Genomic DNA, 17,037 nt, shown 5'->3' with positions numbered 1-17,037 from the left:
AACAGCAACTATATACAAAATCTAGAATTCTTTAATATGCAATTTAATCTGATCTTTAAAATAGCATTTAATGACATAATCACAAAAAAACACAACAAGCCCTCAAATAAAAACTTTACAGTAAAGAGGAAATGTGTACTTGCTAAATGTACATGGCAGATTGACCCTGCCAACCTGGTTTTCATATCACAAGCCACAATAAAGGATAACTTACCATTAAAGCACTGGATCCACTTTCTACGCTCATCACGCTGACCACCGACATCAAACATGCTGCACGAAAAAGAAAGGTAAAACTGTTGAAGAACTGCCAGCAAATATGTAAAATAATTCCCCCCCCTCTTCTTTAGTTCACTTGTGAGCTTAGGTCAATAGGTTAATGTGGAAATTTACTCAACCAACACTGACTATTTATTGCTGCTAACATTAATAAACCGATAGGAAAGTTTATATACTTGCTTTAATCTTCATTTTTTTTTTACAATTTTTCAGTAACTTTCTGGTTTCCAGGCCTACCAGAGACACACTAGAGTTCTCAGGAGGGGTTTTCTCAGCTAAGCACACCCTCCTTCCTACATGCCTAAGCTAAGGGCATATTGATTCCAGGAAAAAGGAAATGCTAAATGAATCATCTGCCCTTACTCAAGATGGCCATGGCTAAAAATGTTAGGGGGCGTTTTTCAAATGTATGTAATTTATCAGCAAAATAAAGCATGGGAACATGATGGATGCATTTGTTTAAAATAGTAAAAATAGAGTTTTTTGATTTATGGTGTTTAAGTGTAGTTCTGCTTTAACTAAACTCCGTTTAACTGGGGTACCTCCTTAAAACTGGAGTTGCAACAGCAGTTGAAAGTTGAGATCTGGCTTAGGCTAGGTTCACACTGCTGCAATCCGATTTTGATCAGACTTTTAGTGTGATGTTATGTTGTGCAACTTGGATGCTACTTTGAAGTGATTTGCATATTCTATGGGGCAAAAATTGTGCTGGAATCGCACCAAAGTTGAACAGTAATCTTTTTTCACATTCGCACCATGCTCAGATGCATTAATGTGACCGGGCACCATTAAAAAAAGGGATATCCATTGTCGTGCAATTCTGTGCGACTCAAGGACCATCTGAAATCGTACAAGCGTGAACGGAGCCTTGCAGTGTTTGCTCAGTAAGCTTATGTGTAGGATGGGGGAAAATAAGAAGGGATTCAGGATGAATGACGTACATTAGTACTCCAGAGAGCAGGAAGGTGACAAGAATTCTGTAGATTAGCAGGCTCTGAAGTCCATGGTCATCCTATTTATGCTATACATTCATAAAAGCCCTTATGCGTGGACAGGCAAAGATCATTATTGTTATTCCCTAAATACTCTCACAGGGCAATGAAGGTCTCCAGCTGCCTCAAATTCTGAACAAGCAACAGTCAGCCCACATCATGCTCTTTTTTATGAAACAATACTAATAAAAAAATATATTTGTGAATGGCTGCTAAATGCAAGGGCTATTGTTCTTCAGACATTCATTCCTTGACAATTGAGTTGGGTATATATGAAGTATATATGAAGTATGAGTGTTACTTACTGAAAGTTCACTTTGTCCACCTGAAACTTTGTTTCAAATATTCCTGATGTCAAGACTCTGCATCGTAGCAAGTCCTTAAAAAAAAAAAAAAAAGACAAAAAAATTAGGACCAGTTTATAAGAATAACGGTAAAATCCATTTCTCTGATGTTCATTGACGGACACAGCCCACGACATTCTTAACTAGGTTATACTACCCCCTAAAGGAGTAGGACACTAGGCAGAAAAAATATCTGGCTATGCCTATGGGCAGTCCCAGGGGGTATACTCCCTCTCTCTGCTATATGTACTCAGTTTTGTTGCAAGCAGTGTCAGAAAAATTACAACTCCACAGAGGGGTGGGGTGCTGTGCCCGTCAATGAACACCAGAGAAATGGATTTTACAGTTAGTCAAAAATCCCATTTTCTCTTTCGTTCATTGACGAACACAGCTCCTTATCTTCTTAACCATTGGGAGGTCCCAAAGCAGTCTTAAAAATGAGGGGTGGGAACAGCGAAAAAGAAATTCCCAAGGCTAACTATAGCCAACCAGGTAACATGGAGCTTACCTGAAGCAAACAATACACCCTCAAAGAGGACCAGATTCTCTAAACAGCTGCCTGCAAAAACCTTGCGGCCAAAGGAAGCACCCGCAGATGCCAACACATCCACTTTATAGAACTTTGTGTAAGTGTGCATCGACTACCAGGAGGCCACCTTGCAAACCCGCATCACTGACGCCAGATGATGGAAAGCCCAGGAGGCACTGAGCGCCCTAGTAGAATGCGCCTTGACAGGGAAAGGAGGAACCTGACCCTGGATGGAATAGACCTGAACCACCGTCTGTCTGATCCATCTGGATATGTTCAGAGGAAATGGCACCCCTTTCCGAAGCCCATCTTTGAGCACAAATAATGAGTCTGACTTCCTAAAGGACCCAGTAGCTGTCAGGTACACCCTAATTGCATGGACCACATCCAAGGCATACAAAAAGCAATTTCCTTTGGATGTGTTGGCCTGGGACAGAGGGAAGGCAACACAATGTCTTTATTCAAAAGAAAACCAGAGACAACCTAAGGAAGGAACAACCGACAAGGGTGAAGAACCACCTAATCACTGTGAACCACCAGTAAGTTGAGCGACAGGATAACGCCGCCAATTCAGTCACCCTGCGCGCAGGAGGTAAAAGCCGCCAAAAAGGCCACCGTCTGGGACAGCGTAAGCAGGGGAATCTCCTGAAGATTTTCAAAAGGAGGCTTCTGGAGGACAGAGCACCAAATCGAGGTCCCAAGGCGGCAACCGAGACCGCACTGGAGCGGTCACGTGCCTAACTCCCTGAAGAAAAGTATGAACCAGGGAGTATTGGCCAAGGGCCATTGAAATAAGACCACGAAGGCTGACACCTGACCCTTGATATTACTCAATGCCACTTTCTGTTCAACCCCGTTGAAGAAAGGTCAAGATCCGAGCCACCGAACAAGAGCGAGGATGAACCTCAAGAGACTCAGACTCACACCACGCAATGTACGCCTTACACTTATGATGGTAGATATTCCTAGAAGTAGGTTTCCTAGCTTTTAACAGCATTGAGTTTAGACTCAACACTGTAAAGCAGGATGGGTGCTTTAGATGGGGAAGATGGGTCCTTGGGACAGCAGATCCTCCCTGAGAGGAAGCTTAAAAAGAATGACATCAACCAACCGCACCAGATCAGCTTACCAAGCCCAGCGAGGCCAGTCCAGGGCCACCAAGATGACTGGAATCCCTTCTGCCTAAATCCTGCGTAGAAGTCTTGGCAGAAGCTTGAGAGGAGGGAAAGCGTAAATCAGACGATACTGACTCCACCACCAGCGCATCTGTGGCATCCACCAGAGGATCGCGTGGACGAGCCACAAACCTCTGCACCTTGCTGTTGAGCCAGGAAGCCAACAGATCCACCTCGGGGATGCCCCACCGGATACACAACGGATGAGATACCCTTGGATAAAGGGTCCACTTCCCTTGGTCCAACGCCTGCCTGAGGTAATCCCCAATCCAGTTTTCCACCCCGGGATTGTGTATGGCGGAGAGGGCTGGACCGAACCGTTCAGCCCACCCTAGAATGCTGGCTACCTGCCAGGACACTTCTTGTGCCCCCCTGGTGACTGACCTAAGCCACGGCCGTGGCATTGTCAGATTGGACAGAATTTCTTCAGGGATGTCCAGTGTTCCAGGCACAGTCTGAACACTCTAAGTTTCAAGACACTGATCAGTAGTCTGGACTCTTCCAGTGTCCAGATCCCCCGAGCAGAATATTTGCCAGGGATGCCTTCCCAACCGGACACACTGCCATCCGTGATGACCACTGTCCAATACAAGGGGAGGAAGGATTTGCCCAGGCGAACCATGAAGCCACCCTATCAGGGACTCTTCAGTTCCCCCGGCTCAGCCGAGTCTGATTGTCCAGAGACTGCGGATTCTTGTCCCATTTGGCCAGAATCTCCCTTGCAGGGGCCTTGTATGGAACTGAGCCAAAATACACGCTGAAGGACCACTGCCGAAACAGAGAGCTGAGCAACTAGGGGAGCCGCATCCAAAGAGGCATCACAGATAAACTGCAGCCCTCCCTGGACCAGCTGGTCCGCAAGCTCAGCAAAGGCAGAGAGGAGTCAATCCCCCTCTAGTTCACGATGTAAAAGCTTAGCCCACTCGGTCAGAGTCTGTGACACCAGGGTAATGGTTAAAATCGGCCTCAGTGCAGAACCAGCCAGGGTGTACAAATTGCAGGCCACAGCCTCCGGCTTCCTGTCAGCCGGTTCCTTAAAGGCCGGGGACTCTTCAACCGGAATCATGATTGCCCTGTTTAATCTGGAAACTGGAGGGACCACTTTTTAAGCGACTCCTCATAGGGGTACAGCCTAGGAACTCACTTAGGGGCTCCAAGGGGATGCTTTGGTCGCCCCCAATCTTCAGTGACAATTCTGTCAAAATAGGATAGCTTGTGAGTGCTAAAGAGAAACTGTGCCTCTGTCGCAGCTGCAGTTGTGTCCTCCAACTTTAAGTCCCAAGCACAGATACAATCAGTGCATCCACCAGTGCCTTTCGTGCACGGTTGCAGAAGCAGAGGATTCAGGGCCCGTGGTCACAGACCCAGCAGGGTGAATTGCGTCAGCCAAATCAGATTCAGGATCTGAGGCGACAGATGAGGCAGAGGAAGGCGGGGGGGGGAGGGCGCTTTATGCCAGTCCGTCGCCCAAAAGCCCCCTCCACAAGGGACTCCAGGACCGCTGTCAGTGGATGGATGGGACCCAGAGGACCCCGCAGCCCCAGAGAGCATCCGGTAGGGAGATGTGCTCCAAAGAGTTCATGAGTAACCAAGAAGACCCCACAAAAAAGTGTAACACACTGCTAAAGGGACAACCCCCACTGCTCTGGCAGCACCACCCGGTTGCCAGTCACAGAGCACCAATCGATCCTCAGCAGAGAGGGGGAGGACGCCTCCAGACTCAACCTTCACTGCAGGATCGCCGATCAGGAAATGAAAGGATCCAGGAGTCAGTACCAGGGGATGAGGAGGGACTCCAACCGCTGAAATCGCCGTCCAGAGGGCTACACTGTCATGGCCCCTGATATTTTCAATGGTAAACCACCGCAAAATGGCCACTGGACTATACAAACATGGCCGCAGTGCATTAAGCCCACAGGCTACAAGAAAATGACCGCTGACACAGCCCCAGCATAAGTTAAGGGGGGGGGGGGGTGGAGGGACAGATGGAGGGTGCCTGACGGGAATCCGGGGGTCCGACTGTCCCAAGGAGAGGTCCACGTCCACCCCAAAACCCTCCAGGGGGAGAGGGAGGAGCTGCTTTCCATACCAGAAACCAGGCGGCCACCGCTCCAGACAGAACCCCTTGCCATCTAAATGGCATGGCTGTCAGCCAGGAGGAGCACTGTGACTTGGCTGAGACCAGGTCCTATGCAACCTCATGAGGCATTTAACTTACAGGCCAGCCCCTGTCAGGTGGGGCTATATCGCGGCCAACCTAGCGCGGAGCTGAGGTCTGCGCACGCTCGCTGGCCAGACTGGGGTGACCACCGGATCTAGATTATCCATCCCGTCACCCAGTCCGGCAGTTAATTGTAGCTCTCACAGGAAAAAAAACAGGAGAAAAAGTTCTATCCAAAAGGAAAAAAATTGCCAGGACCAAAGATCCAAGCAAGAAACTAGATCCTTACTCGTGACTAGGCAGAAAAAAAAAAGTACCTATAGCAGAGAGAGGGAGTATACTCTCTGGGACTGCCCATAGGCTAGCCAGACTTTTTTTTTCCTGCCTAGTGTCCTACTCCTGTAAGGGGCAGTATACCCCAATGGTTAAGAAGATCAGAAGCTGTGTCCCTCAATGAACGAAAGAGAAATTGGGTTTTTATTGGCATCTGTGCCCCTGTTAAGGAAATGTACCCTTTTTTTATCCTGTTTACCATTATCATTGAAAGTAAAAGAAATTCCTAAATTTTGAGTTGAGTTCCAATGCAGAAACTAGTTTTGGTGACACCCACAGATTCCCTCATGATGGAGGAATTTCCTCCCATTTTATAACCCTCCCTTACTCTATTCAAAATGAACAATGTCAGACTGCTCTGCTGGATGGACATTGAATGGAACCCTGTGCCATTCCACCCAAAACCAAGATATGAGCTTTTGAATAGATTTTCCAAGACATTTTTACATACAAGCAGATTACTATGGTATGGTATACAGAGTTTATTTAACTCACCTGGTCAGAGGGCGTGTACTCATTCTGTTGCACAATGTCGATTTTATCTAGAAAACTAGATAGACAAAAAAAAAAAGTGAGCTTAAGACATCACCTTTGACAATTAAACAACTTACATAAGATCCATTCAGTTGACCCTTTATCAACATATAATACAGGCTATTAAAAATAGTCATACAATTTTAAACAGTGGAAATCATTAAGGTTTAATATTACATTTCATGTACTTTAACCACTTGCTGACCGCTCTATAGCACTTTTACAGCTACAGGGCTTTCGCTCTGGGCAGTATCACTTATTATATATGTGATCATGCACTTTTGCCTGCAGTGGGCGTGCGCTGCTTCTGCGGTGAGAAGTCACAGCAAAAGCCGGATCTGCCATTGCCGGGGATTCTATGTCAATGATGAGTAAAACACTGAGAACTGGGATATGCCTATGTAAACCAGGCCTATCTCAGTTCTAACAGGGGGAAGGGACCGATCCCGTGTCTCTGCAAAGCAGGGACTAGAATCCATCTATTGCCCGACTGAAAGCAGCACACACTGTGTACACAAAAACGCTGAATAGGCACAGAGTTAATCCTTTAAATTCCCCTAGAAGTTTAACCTCTTCCCAGTGTCATTAGTACAGTGACAGTGCATATTTTTTTTAGCACTGATCCCTGTATTCGTGTCACTGATTCCTGTATTCGTGTCACTGATTCCAGAAAATTGTCAAAAATCTCAGTATCCTGAAATAAGTATCTGATTGCCGTCCTTACTAGTATTAAAATAAATTCCATAAATGTATCCCATATAGTTCATAGACGTTATATACAGTTTGCATAAACATCAATATACACTTGGTATTTTCATTTTTTTTTTCTTTTACAAAAAACGTTGCAGAATGGTCTAAATTTAAAAAGAAATTTGACTTTAATTTTTTTGTGATACAGGGAGGGAAAAAAGTATTTCATCCCCTGCTGATTTTGTAGGTTTACCCAATGACAAAGAAATGATCAGTCTATAAATTTATATGTATTTGCATTTTAATGAATGAAATAATTATTTGACCGCTTCACATAACATGACCTAGTACTCAGTGGTAAAACCCTTGTTGGCAAGCACAGAGGTCAGACGTTTCTTGTAGTTGGCCACCAGGTTTGCACACATCTCAGGAGGGATTTTGGCCCACTCCTCTTTCCAGATCCTCACCAAGTCCCATTCCAGCCTTGTGTAGGTCTACAATCTTGTCCTTGGACATCCTTGGAAGGCGCTTTGGTCTTGGCCATGGTGTCTTTTATACAGGTAATAAACAGATTACGAGCACTCCCTTTAAGAGAGTGCTCCTAATCTCAGCTTGTTACCTGTATAGAAGATGCCTGGGAGCAGGAAATCTTGCTGATAGGGGATCAAATACTTATTTTACTCATAATAATGCAAATCAATTTATAACTTTTTTGAAATGCATTTTTCTGGATATGTTTGTTATTCTGTCTCTCACTGTTAAAATAAACCTACCATTAAAATTAGACTGATCATTTCTTTGTCAGCGGGCAAACGTACAAAATCAGCAGGGGATCAAATACCCCCCCCCCCCTCACTGTATGTTTTATAGCAGAAGGAAAACACATACATACATGCATACACATAAACCCAACCGATCCAAAGTTGGGGGGTCATCCAGACAATTTAACGTTTTCCATGAAAACTCTCACTTCTATTCATCAAATGAGTTGCAAAATGAATAGAAAATATAGTCAAGACATGTTGGAAATAATAATTTTTATTTTAAATAATTTTGTCCTTCAAACTTTGCTTTTATCAAAGAATTCTCCATTTGCAATTACAGCCTTGCAGACCTTTCGCATTCTAGCTGTCAATTTGTTGAGGTAGTCTGAAGAAATTTCACCCCACACTTCCTGAAGCACCTCCCACAAGTTGGATTGGCTTAATGGGCACTTCTTACGTACCACACGGTCAAGTTGCTCCCACTACAGCTCAATAGGGTTGAGATCTAGTAACTGCATTGGCCACTCCATTACTGACCGAATACCAGCCGACTGCTTCTTCCCTAAATAGTTCTAGTTTGGAGATGTGCTTTGGTTTATTGTCCACAAGGTATGGCATGGCGTTGCAAAATGGAGCGATAGCCTTCCTTATTGAAAATCCCTTTTACCTTGTAAAAATCTCCCACTTTACCAGCACCAAAGCAGCCCCAGACCATCACATTACCTCCACCATGCTTGATAGATGGCGTCAGGCACTCCTCTAGCATCTGTTCACTTGTTCTGCATCTCATAAATGTTCTTCTGTGATCCAAAACACCTCAAACTTTGTCGTCCATAACACTTTTTTCCAATCTTCCTCTGTCCAATGTCTGTGTTCTTGTGCCCTTCTTTAGCTTTTCCTTTCATTGGCCAGTCTCAGATATGGCTTTTTCTTTGCCACTCTGCCTAGAGGGCCAGCATCCCGGAGTCGCCTCTTCACTTTGGACGTTGAAACTGGCATTTTGCGGGTACCATTTAATGAAGCTGTCAGTTGAGGACCTGTGAGGCGTCTATTTCTCAAATAGCGACTCTAATGTACTTGTCCTCTTGCTTAGTTGTGCGCTGGGGCCTCCCACCTTTTTTTCTATTCTGGGTCGAGCCTGTTTGTGCTGTTCTCTGAAGGGAGTAGTACACATCGTTGTAGGAAATCTTCAGTGTCTTGGCAATTTCTTGCATGGAATAGCCTTCATTTCTCAGAACAAGGCTAGACTGTCGAGTTTCAGAAGAAAGTTCTCTTTTTCTGGCCATTTTGAGATTATAATCCAGCCCACAAATGCTGATGCTCCAGATACTCAACTAGCTCAAATGTGCTAACATAATTGCACAAGGGTTTTGTAATAATCAATTAGCCTTTTAACACGATTAGCTAACACAATGTACCATTAAAACACAGGAGTGATGGTTGCTGGAAATGGGCCTCTGTACAACTATGTAGATATTCCATTAAAATCAGCCGTTTCCAGCTAGAATAGTCATTTACCACATTTAACAATGTCTAGAATGTATTTCTGATTAATTTAATGTTATCTTCATTGAAAAAAAACAGTGCTTTTCTTTAAAAAATAAGGACATTTCTAAGTGACCCCAAACTTTTTAACGGTAGTGTGTAACATAAATATACATATATATATATTTTTTTTTAATTTGTCAGCCTTTTTGTTTATAGCGCAAAAAATAAAAAAAAAATAAAGCAGTGGTGATCAAATACCATCCAAAAAATAAACTAAAAAAAGACAAAAGAACAATTTTGTTTGGGTTCAGCATCGCACAACCACGCAATGGTCAGTTAAAGTAATACAGTGCCGTATCGCTTAAAATGGCCTGGTCATAAAAGGGGGTAAATCTTCCCAAGGTCAAGTGGTTTAAGAAATGCAAGTGAATTTGTGCATAAATTGTTGAGAGGTTATATAAAACGATTTTTAAGTGTATATGCTTTAGGTCTCTAGCTATAGGACCTAGCACAAAAGCACTGCATTAAAGTCTGGAAGTTACTTGAGATATTCATCGGTTGCACTGCTAGACAGGCCAGCTATCAATACAATTAGAAAAGAATGGTATGGTCAGCCTGAGACTCAGGGCACTACCAGTGATGCAGACACCAGGAGGTTTATTTACTAAAGCTGGAGTGTGCAAAATCAGGCTCACTTCTGCACAGAAACCAATCAGCTTGTTCAATTAAGCTTTGGCAATAAAATCTGGAAGCGGATTTGTTTCTTTGAAGAAGTGAGCCTGATTTTGCATGCTTTAGTAAATAAACCCTCAGGTGCCTTTTCCGCAAACTGATATATTTACAGTATTGGCACGGTTATTTCAATTCTGTTATGTTTGCTGCATTAATTTTTTTTTTTTTTTTAATAAAAATAAAAAGTACCGGAAAGCTATCATTATATTAAAGTGAACCTATGGTAAAAATTTTAAAATCATATTTATACTTCCACATTGTATTTCAAATATTTCCAGCCTACTCATATTAATCTGAACAATCAAAGTTTGGAAACTTAAGAGTTCTGCACAACTTATACTTGTGTTGAAAACAGTCCTTATGTGCAAAATTGCAAATGCAGTATCAAATAACGGAAAATAGAAGGCACCTTTTTGCACAGCACTGAGCATTTTATAAGTCACTGGACTATTTTCCGTTATTTGATACTGCATTTGCAATTTTGCACATAAGGACTGTTTTCAACATAAGTATAAGTTGTGAACAAGGGGAAGTGGTCCCTCCTTTTGAATATAGAAGCACCCCAAGTTACTATATTGTATTTTGTTGCTAATATTGCATCTGCGTTTTTGCACATAAGTGTTTATCACTAATTTTATTATAGAGTTCATGCACTGTCACTTTTATATTGCGATACTTGCACTGTGCACTGTCACTTTTTTATTTTACACTCTATTCAGAATATTCATTTGGGTAGATTTTATTTAAACAATTTATTTGTGAGCGCCGTCCCCCTCCCTTTTTTTTCAAGAAGTTTAAGAGGGCTGGAACAAATCAGCCAGCCCACCTTAGGATGCTGGCTATTTACCTAACTGCCAGGACACTTCTTGTGCCCCCTTGGTGATTGACATAGACCAAGGCCGTGGCATTGTCCGAATGAATTTGCACTGGACACCCCTGAAGACGATTGTCCAATGAGCCAGACAAAATCTGATCGTTCGTAGTTCCAGTACACTAAGTGGCAGTCTGGGCTCTGCCAGAGTCCAGACCCCCTGAGCACGTCTGTGCTGAGGACGCCTCCCCACCCGGACAGGCTGGCATCTATGGAACCAACCGTCCAGTACAGGAGGAGAAGGATTTTCCCTGTCCAAGTACCCGAGAGCAAAGCCACCTCTCAAGACTATGGATCCTTGACCCATTTCACCAGAATCTCTTTAGCAGAGATCTTGTGTGGACCTGTGCAAAACAGACCGTCTCGAGGGTGGACACATCAGGCACAGCATGCGCATGCAAGCCTGGAGGGATGTCCGTCTGCTGAACAACAACAGCTGAAATACAATGTCTGGAGTTTTTCCAGAGGAAGAAGCACTCTGGCTGAGGCCGAGTCCAGAGTCAGACCCAGATAAATGGATTTTTGTAAAATCTTACCGTAAAATCCTTTTCTCTTAAGCTCATTGACAGACGTAGTCCTCCTTGATTAATATCAACTTGGGTTATACTGCCCTCTACAGGAGTAGGACTAGACAGGAAAGAAAATGTTCTGGCCACACCCTAGGGGCAGTCCCAGAGGGTTTATCCTCTCACTTCCTGCTACAGCAAATCAGTTATGTCACAAAGCAGTGTTTAGAGAATTTAACCCAACCCAACTCAAAAACAGAGGGGCGGGTACTACGTCTGTCAATGAGCTTAAGAGAAAAGGATTTTACGGTAAGATTTTACAAAAATCCATTTTTCTCTGTCGCTCATTGACAGACGTAGTCCTCCAAATCCAAATCTAGAAGGCCCAACCGGTGCCAAATAGAAGTTTAAAAGGCTCATCAATCAAAAGATGAGACTCAACAGGAATTCCAACGGAAAAAAACCCTCGAGGTAGACCACCGGTCTCCTCAAATTGTGGTCTGCAAAACCTTGCGGCCAAATGAGGCATCCACCGATGCCATCACATCAACTTTATAAAATTTTGTAAAGGTATGCACCGACTACCAGGTAGCCGCCTTGCACACCTGGACCACTGACGCCTGATGGCGGTAGGCCCAGGAAGTACTGAGCGCTCGAGTGGAGTGCGCCTTAACAAGGAACGGAGGATTCCGACCCTTAATAGAATAAGCCTGTACCACCGTCTGTCTAATCCATCTGGAGATAGTCGCGGCAGATGCAGGCAACCCCTTTCTGGGGCCATCCGTGATCACAAAAAGTGAATCCGTCTTACGGAACAATTCCGTAGTCTTCAGGTATACCGATTGCCCGCACCACATCCAAGGAATGCAACGCACATTCCCGAGGATGACTGGGCTTAGGACACAAGGAAGGTAGCACAATATCTTCATTCAGATGAAAGTCTGAAAACCACCTTAGGAAAAAAAGATGACTTCGGATGAAGAACTACCTTATCCCTATGAATCCCCAGATATGGGGAATGACACAATAATGCAGCCAGTTCTGACACCCTGCGTGCAGAAGTGATAGCCACCAAGAAGTCCACCTTCTGGGATAATGTAAGCAAGGGAATCTCCCTGATATTTTCAAAGGGAGGTTTCTGAAGAACCGACAACACCAAATTAAGATCCCAGGGTGGTAAGGGCGCGCGCACTGGCGAAGCCAAGTGCTGCACCTCCTGGATGAAATTCCACACCAAGGAATGAGTAGCCAGAGGCTTCTGGAAGAAGATTGCCAACGCTGAAACCTGATCCTTGATAGTGCTCAAGGATAGTTTCTGCTCAACCCCCTTTTGCAGAAAAAAAAACAAGATTCGGGTCACCGAATAGGTACGTGGGGAAAAACTCCTACGATTCACACCACGCAATATAAGCCTTCCATGTGCGATAATAGACTTTGCTGGAAGTCGCTTTTCTTGCTTTAATTAGAGTAGGAATAACTGAAGCTGACAATTCCTTGTCCTTCAGTACCTGGGTCTCAATGGCCAGGCCGTTAAAGCCAGCGACTGTAAAGCACGATGGAAGATCGGTCCTTGAGACCGCAGATCCTCCCTGAGAAGAAGTCTCCAAGGAGCGTCCGCGACTAGTCTTGCCCAAGTCGGCATACCCGGCTTGACGAGGCTAGCCCGGAATTACCGGGATAACTGGAGTTCCCTCCACCTCTATCCTGCGGAGAAATCTCAGCAGTAACTTGAGAAGGGGGAAGACATACAGTAGCTGATACTTCCCCCTACGGGGCGCTCAGCGAGTCTGCTGCGTCCGCTAGAGGATCGCGGGCGCGAGCCCTGTTGAGCCAACCTGCCAACAGATCCATCTCCAGGGTGCCCCAAAGAAGGGACAGCTGGTGAAATACCTCTGGATGAAGAGACTATTCCTCTTGATCCAGAATCTGACGGCTGAAATAATCTGCCTGTCCACCCCCGTGATAAATATCGCAGAGAGAACTGGAACAACTGTTCCCCCAATAGGAATGTTGGCCACTTCTATGGCCGCCAGGGCACTCTTGGTGCCCCTTGGTGATCGACATAAGTCATGACCGTGGCATAGTCCGATTGGATCCGAACCGGGCTGCCCTGGAGCTGCTCGGTCCAGTAAATCAGACAAAGTCTGATCGCTCTCAGTTCCAACACATTTATCGGTGATCTGGAATTTATCAGAAGAAATGACTTCCCCTGGCTGAGCATCGGAGACCGAAGCCACCAGACCAGAGCCTCCCTAGTCCGCTCGCTCAATCGGATCCGATTGTCCAGGGAATCGGAAATTCCGATTCCATATGAGAAGAATCTCCTCTTTGGAGAATTCGGGTCTGAGACTGGGCAAACGGTACTGCCTCTAAAGAGGCGACCATCAATCCCAGCCAGTTGACGGACAGCAACATCCGAATCATTGACTGAATCTTCTGAAGTTTCTCCGCATGGAGAAACACTCTTGCCAAGGATGTATCCAAAATTAGGCCCAGATAGTTCAGTCTCCTGGTGGAACCAGGGATGATCTTTGGGAAAAGCAACGAAAACGCTGATGTCCTGCGAAGATGGGGATATGAAGATAGGCACCCTAAATGTCTATGGATGCCAGGAAATCCCCCTGATGCAGGGAGGCCACCACTGTATGGATGGACTCCATCTCTTCCAAGACCAGAATTGGACGCACCTAGCCCTTTTTCCTGGGCATTGTGAACAGGTTCGACTAGAACTCCTCCAAGGAATGGGAACCACCACTGCTTGTTGCATCAAGCTGTCCCCCGCAAAGCTTTTTAAGCGACCCGGGGATTTTGAATATTGGAAGGGAAGAATCGCACCAGTGGAAGTGATCGAAACTCGATCTTGTATCCCGACCATATGACCTTGCGAACCCCTTTATCCGGGATTCTGGAAAGCCCTGGATCCGGAAACCGGTGAAGACGTCCCCCCACCCTAGAGATAGGTGGGGTCCATTCTGTCAATCCAATGGGATAACAGTGGCTTTATTTAGTCTGGAAATCGGTGAGTCCACTATTGGTGGTACCGTCCATCTTTGAAATGAGGGATTCCTCAAAATGATAGCGCCTAGCAATGCGTTTGGAAATAGCAGGGGCTCGTTTACGGACGACCCCATTTGAGCAAGGGAAACCCTTCATCATTTTGGTGGGCTTGCTAGTACCAAAGAAGGAATACGAGTCTCCGCTACCTCTGCCCGTGTAACCTCAAGATTTAAGGTTTCCCGGACAGACACAACTAGTGCTTCCACCAACGCTTCTTGTGCTATGGCGGAGGCAGACGCGTCCTCCTCACTGTCTGAGGAGACCGTACCTGAGACAACAACCCCAGAAAAAGGGGCTGCAATGACTAGCTCAGAATCCGTATCTGAAGTATCAGATGACCTAGGGGTAGGCGGGGGTCGCTCTTCTTGACCCCCGTCCCTGACAGGCTACCTCCACCCGGGATACCAAAGACTCCAAAACTGCTGATAATGCATCATCACAAATGGGGTACTGGAGGGTCCTGCGGCCCCCCCGAGGGGATCAGGTGGGGATACGTGTGGCAGGGTTCATGTAACAAGACACTTGCCAGCAAACACAAAAAAATTAATTGCAAGAAAAAAACATTTTCTTTTTTTTTTTAACTTAGTCCCCCAGCGCAATAGCGCCCCTCAGTCTACCTGCTTGGACCCCTCAGAAAGAGAGAGAGAGAGAGACCCCAAGCTCACCTGATGCACAGAAGTTTCTTAACTTGCTTCCAGCACTGTCTGTTACAGACAGGAAGTCTTTGGCTTGCTTTCCCTGGGCCAAGGAGGCGGCTCCGCCCCTTTACACGCCTTCCGGCGCCTCCCCATAGCTCCTCGAGGTGTTTGGTCACCTCAAACATGGCTGCCCCCATGCTGGAGACACGAGGCTACGCCAATATGGCACACTCGTGCGATCTGCAAAACAATGGCGGCGGCCTGTGTAGGATAGCGGCGGCTAGCAGCGGCCTGCGGGAAGTATGTATTCGGCCTGCGGGAGTGCCTCGGCCCCACAAACTTCACCCTGAATGGTGATAAGCCTGGCCGGCGGTATAGGACCCTGGCGGCCGCATGCGGTCCGTGGGCCGTCGAGAGGCTGTGCAGCCCGTGGAAGTGACCGGTTGCTAGAGGAATGGTGATCTGGACTGCAGTAAAACTCAGGCATAGGCATCGGCCTGTGTACACACTCTGACAGGTAGGATACCTTCTACCTCAATAGTAATGCCCTTTTGTACTGCCACTGACTTCAGTCACCCTTACAGTCTTACAATGACACTTAGATTGTCAACTCCCAAACCAAGCCTCCTGGTTACTATTCACAAACAATCACACTCAAATTGGGGGATCTGTGACCTGTTATAGGATAGAGGGGAGACCCATCCTACCATCCCAGAGGGGCCCGCGTCCACCACAAACCCGACAGGGGGGAGAGGGGGAACATACTACTCACCATACTGGAACCAGGCGGGCGCCAACTCCTGACAGAACCCCTCTCCACCGGGGTGGGGGGGCTGTCGACCAATACGGACGCCGTGACTCTGTTGGTCATTGGCGTCCAGGCGAGACGTTTAACTCGCAGGGTCAGTCCCCGTCCAGTGGGACTATGTCGCGGCCGACCCAGCGCGGAGCTATGGCCTGCACGTGCTCATAGGCTGAACTGGGGTGACCACTGGATCTCAACATCCAGCCCGTCGCCCAGTTCCAGCTTTCTTGCTTGAAGATCTCACAGGAACACTGGAGAAAAAAGCTGTCTAAAAAAAAAATCTAAGAAAAAAATCCTGCCAGGACCGAAGATCCTAGCAAGGCATCTAGGTCCTTACTCCTAACTAGACAAAAAAAAACGGATTTGCTGTAGCAGGAAGTGAGAGGATATACCCTCTGGGACTGCCCCTAGGGTGTGGCCAGAACGTTTTCTTTCCTGTCTAGTCCTACTCCTGTAGAGGGCAGTATAACCAGAGTTGATAATAATCAAGGAGGACTACGTCTGTCAATGAGCGACAGAGAAATGCCATTTTTTGTGGACAGAGCCAAAGCAGACTCCTGAATATTCAGGATCCCACCAAACTCCCTCAGAGTTTGCGGAGCAATCTCCAGTAGTCCAGTCAGAGCAGTCGTGCTTGCAGAAGAAGATTGCCCAGGTACCCCAGTATCGTGATCCTCTACTGACTCATTCAAAATGCCAGCACCGGGTCAACACTCCAGTGAAGACCGAAGGTGCGGAGGGGAGACCAAAGTTCAGCACCACAAACTGATAAAGCTCCCCGTCCATGGCAAAACAGGAAGCGCTGGCAACCAGCACATATTAGAATGTGCAGGTAGGCATCCTTGATGTTGAAAGCAGCGAGAAGAAATTCCCGTGATGTAGTAACGCCATTCCAGGGAGGGGCCAGGTCCACCCCAAAACCCTCCAGGGGTAGTGGGGGATAGCTACTTACCACACCAGGGCACCTCTCCGGACAGGTCACCGCTCCATCGTAATGTGAGTGCATTCAGCCAGAAGGAAAACGCTGTGACAGGCCACAGCCAGTTCATATGCGTCCTCGTGAGAGGCTTAACTCGCAGGCCAACCCCCGTCCAGTGGGGCTATGTCACGGCCGACCTAGCGCGCAGCTGCGGTCTGCA

The 17,037-nt window shown here is 46.2% G+C and overlaps 1 protein-coding gene across 2 annotated transcripts in view; it reads right to left on the bottom strand.

Moving 5' to 3' along the window:
* The window catches only part of GNAS (GNAS complex locus), a 385,873-nt gene that overhangs the window by 22,849 nt on the left and 345,987 nt on the right, over nucleotides 1-17,037 (bottom strand). For both annotated transcript variants that reach the window (XM_082271589.1, XM_082271590.1), the window contains exons 6-8: nucleotides 6,309-6,363; nucleotides 1,577-1,650; nucleotides 215-273 (exon numbers count right to left, since the gene is read on the bottom strand). In XM_082271589.1, the coding sequence (XP_082127715.1) occupies nucleotides 215-273; nucleotides 1,577-1,650; nucleotides 6,309-6,363 (188 nt within the window). The remainder of the gene's footprint in view (nucleotides 1-214; nucleotides 274-1,576; nucleotides 1,651-6,308; nucleotides 6,364-17,037) is intronic.

The sequence above is a fragment of the Pelophylax lessonae genome (assembly GCF_965119305.1).
Source record: "Pelophylax lessonae genome assembly, chromosome: 11".
NCBI lineage: Eukaryota > Metazoa > Chordata > Amphibia > Anura > Ranidae > Pelophylax > Pelophylax lessonae.
This window is presented reverse-complemented; position numbering and strand designations above follow the sequence as displayed.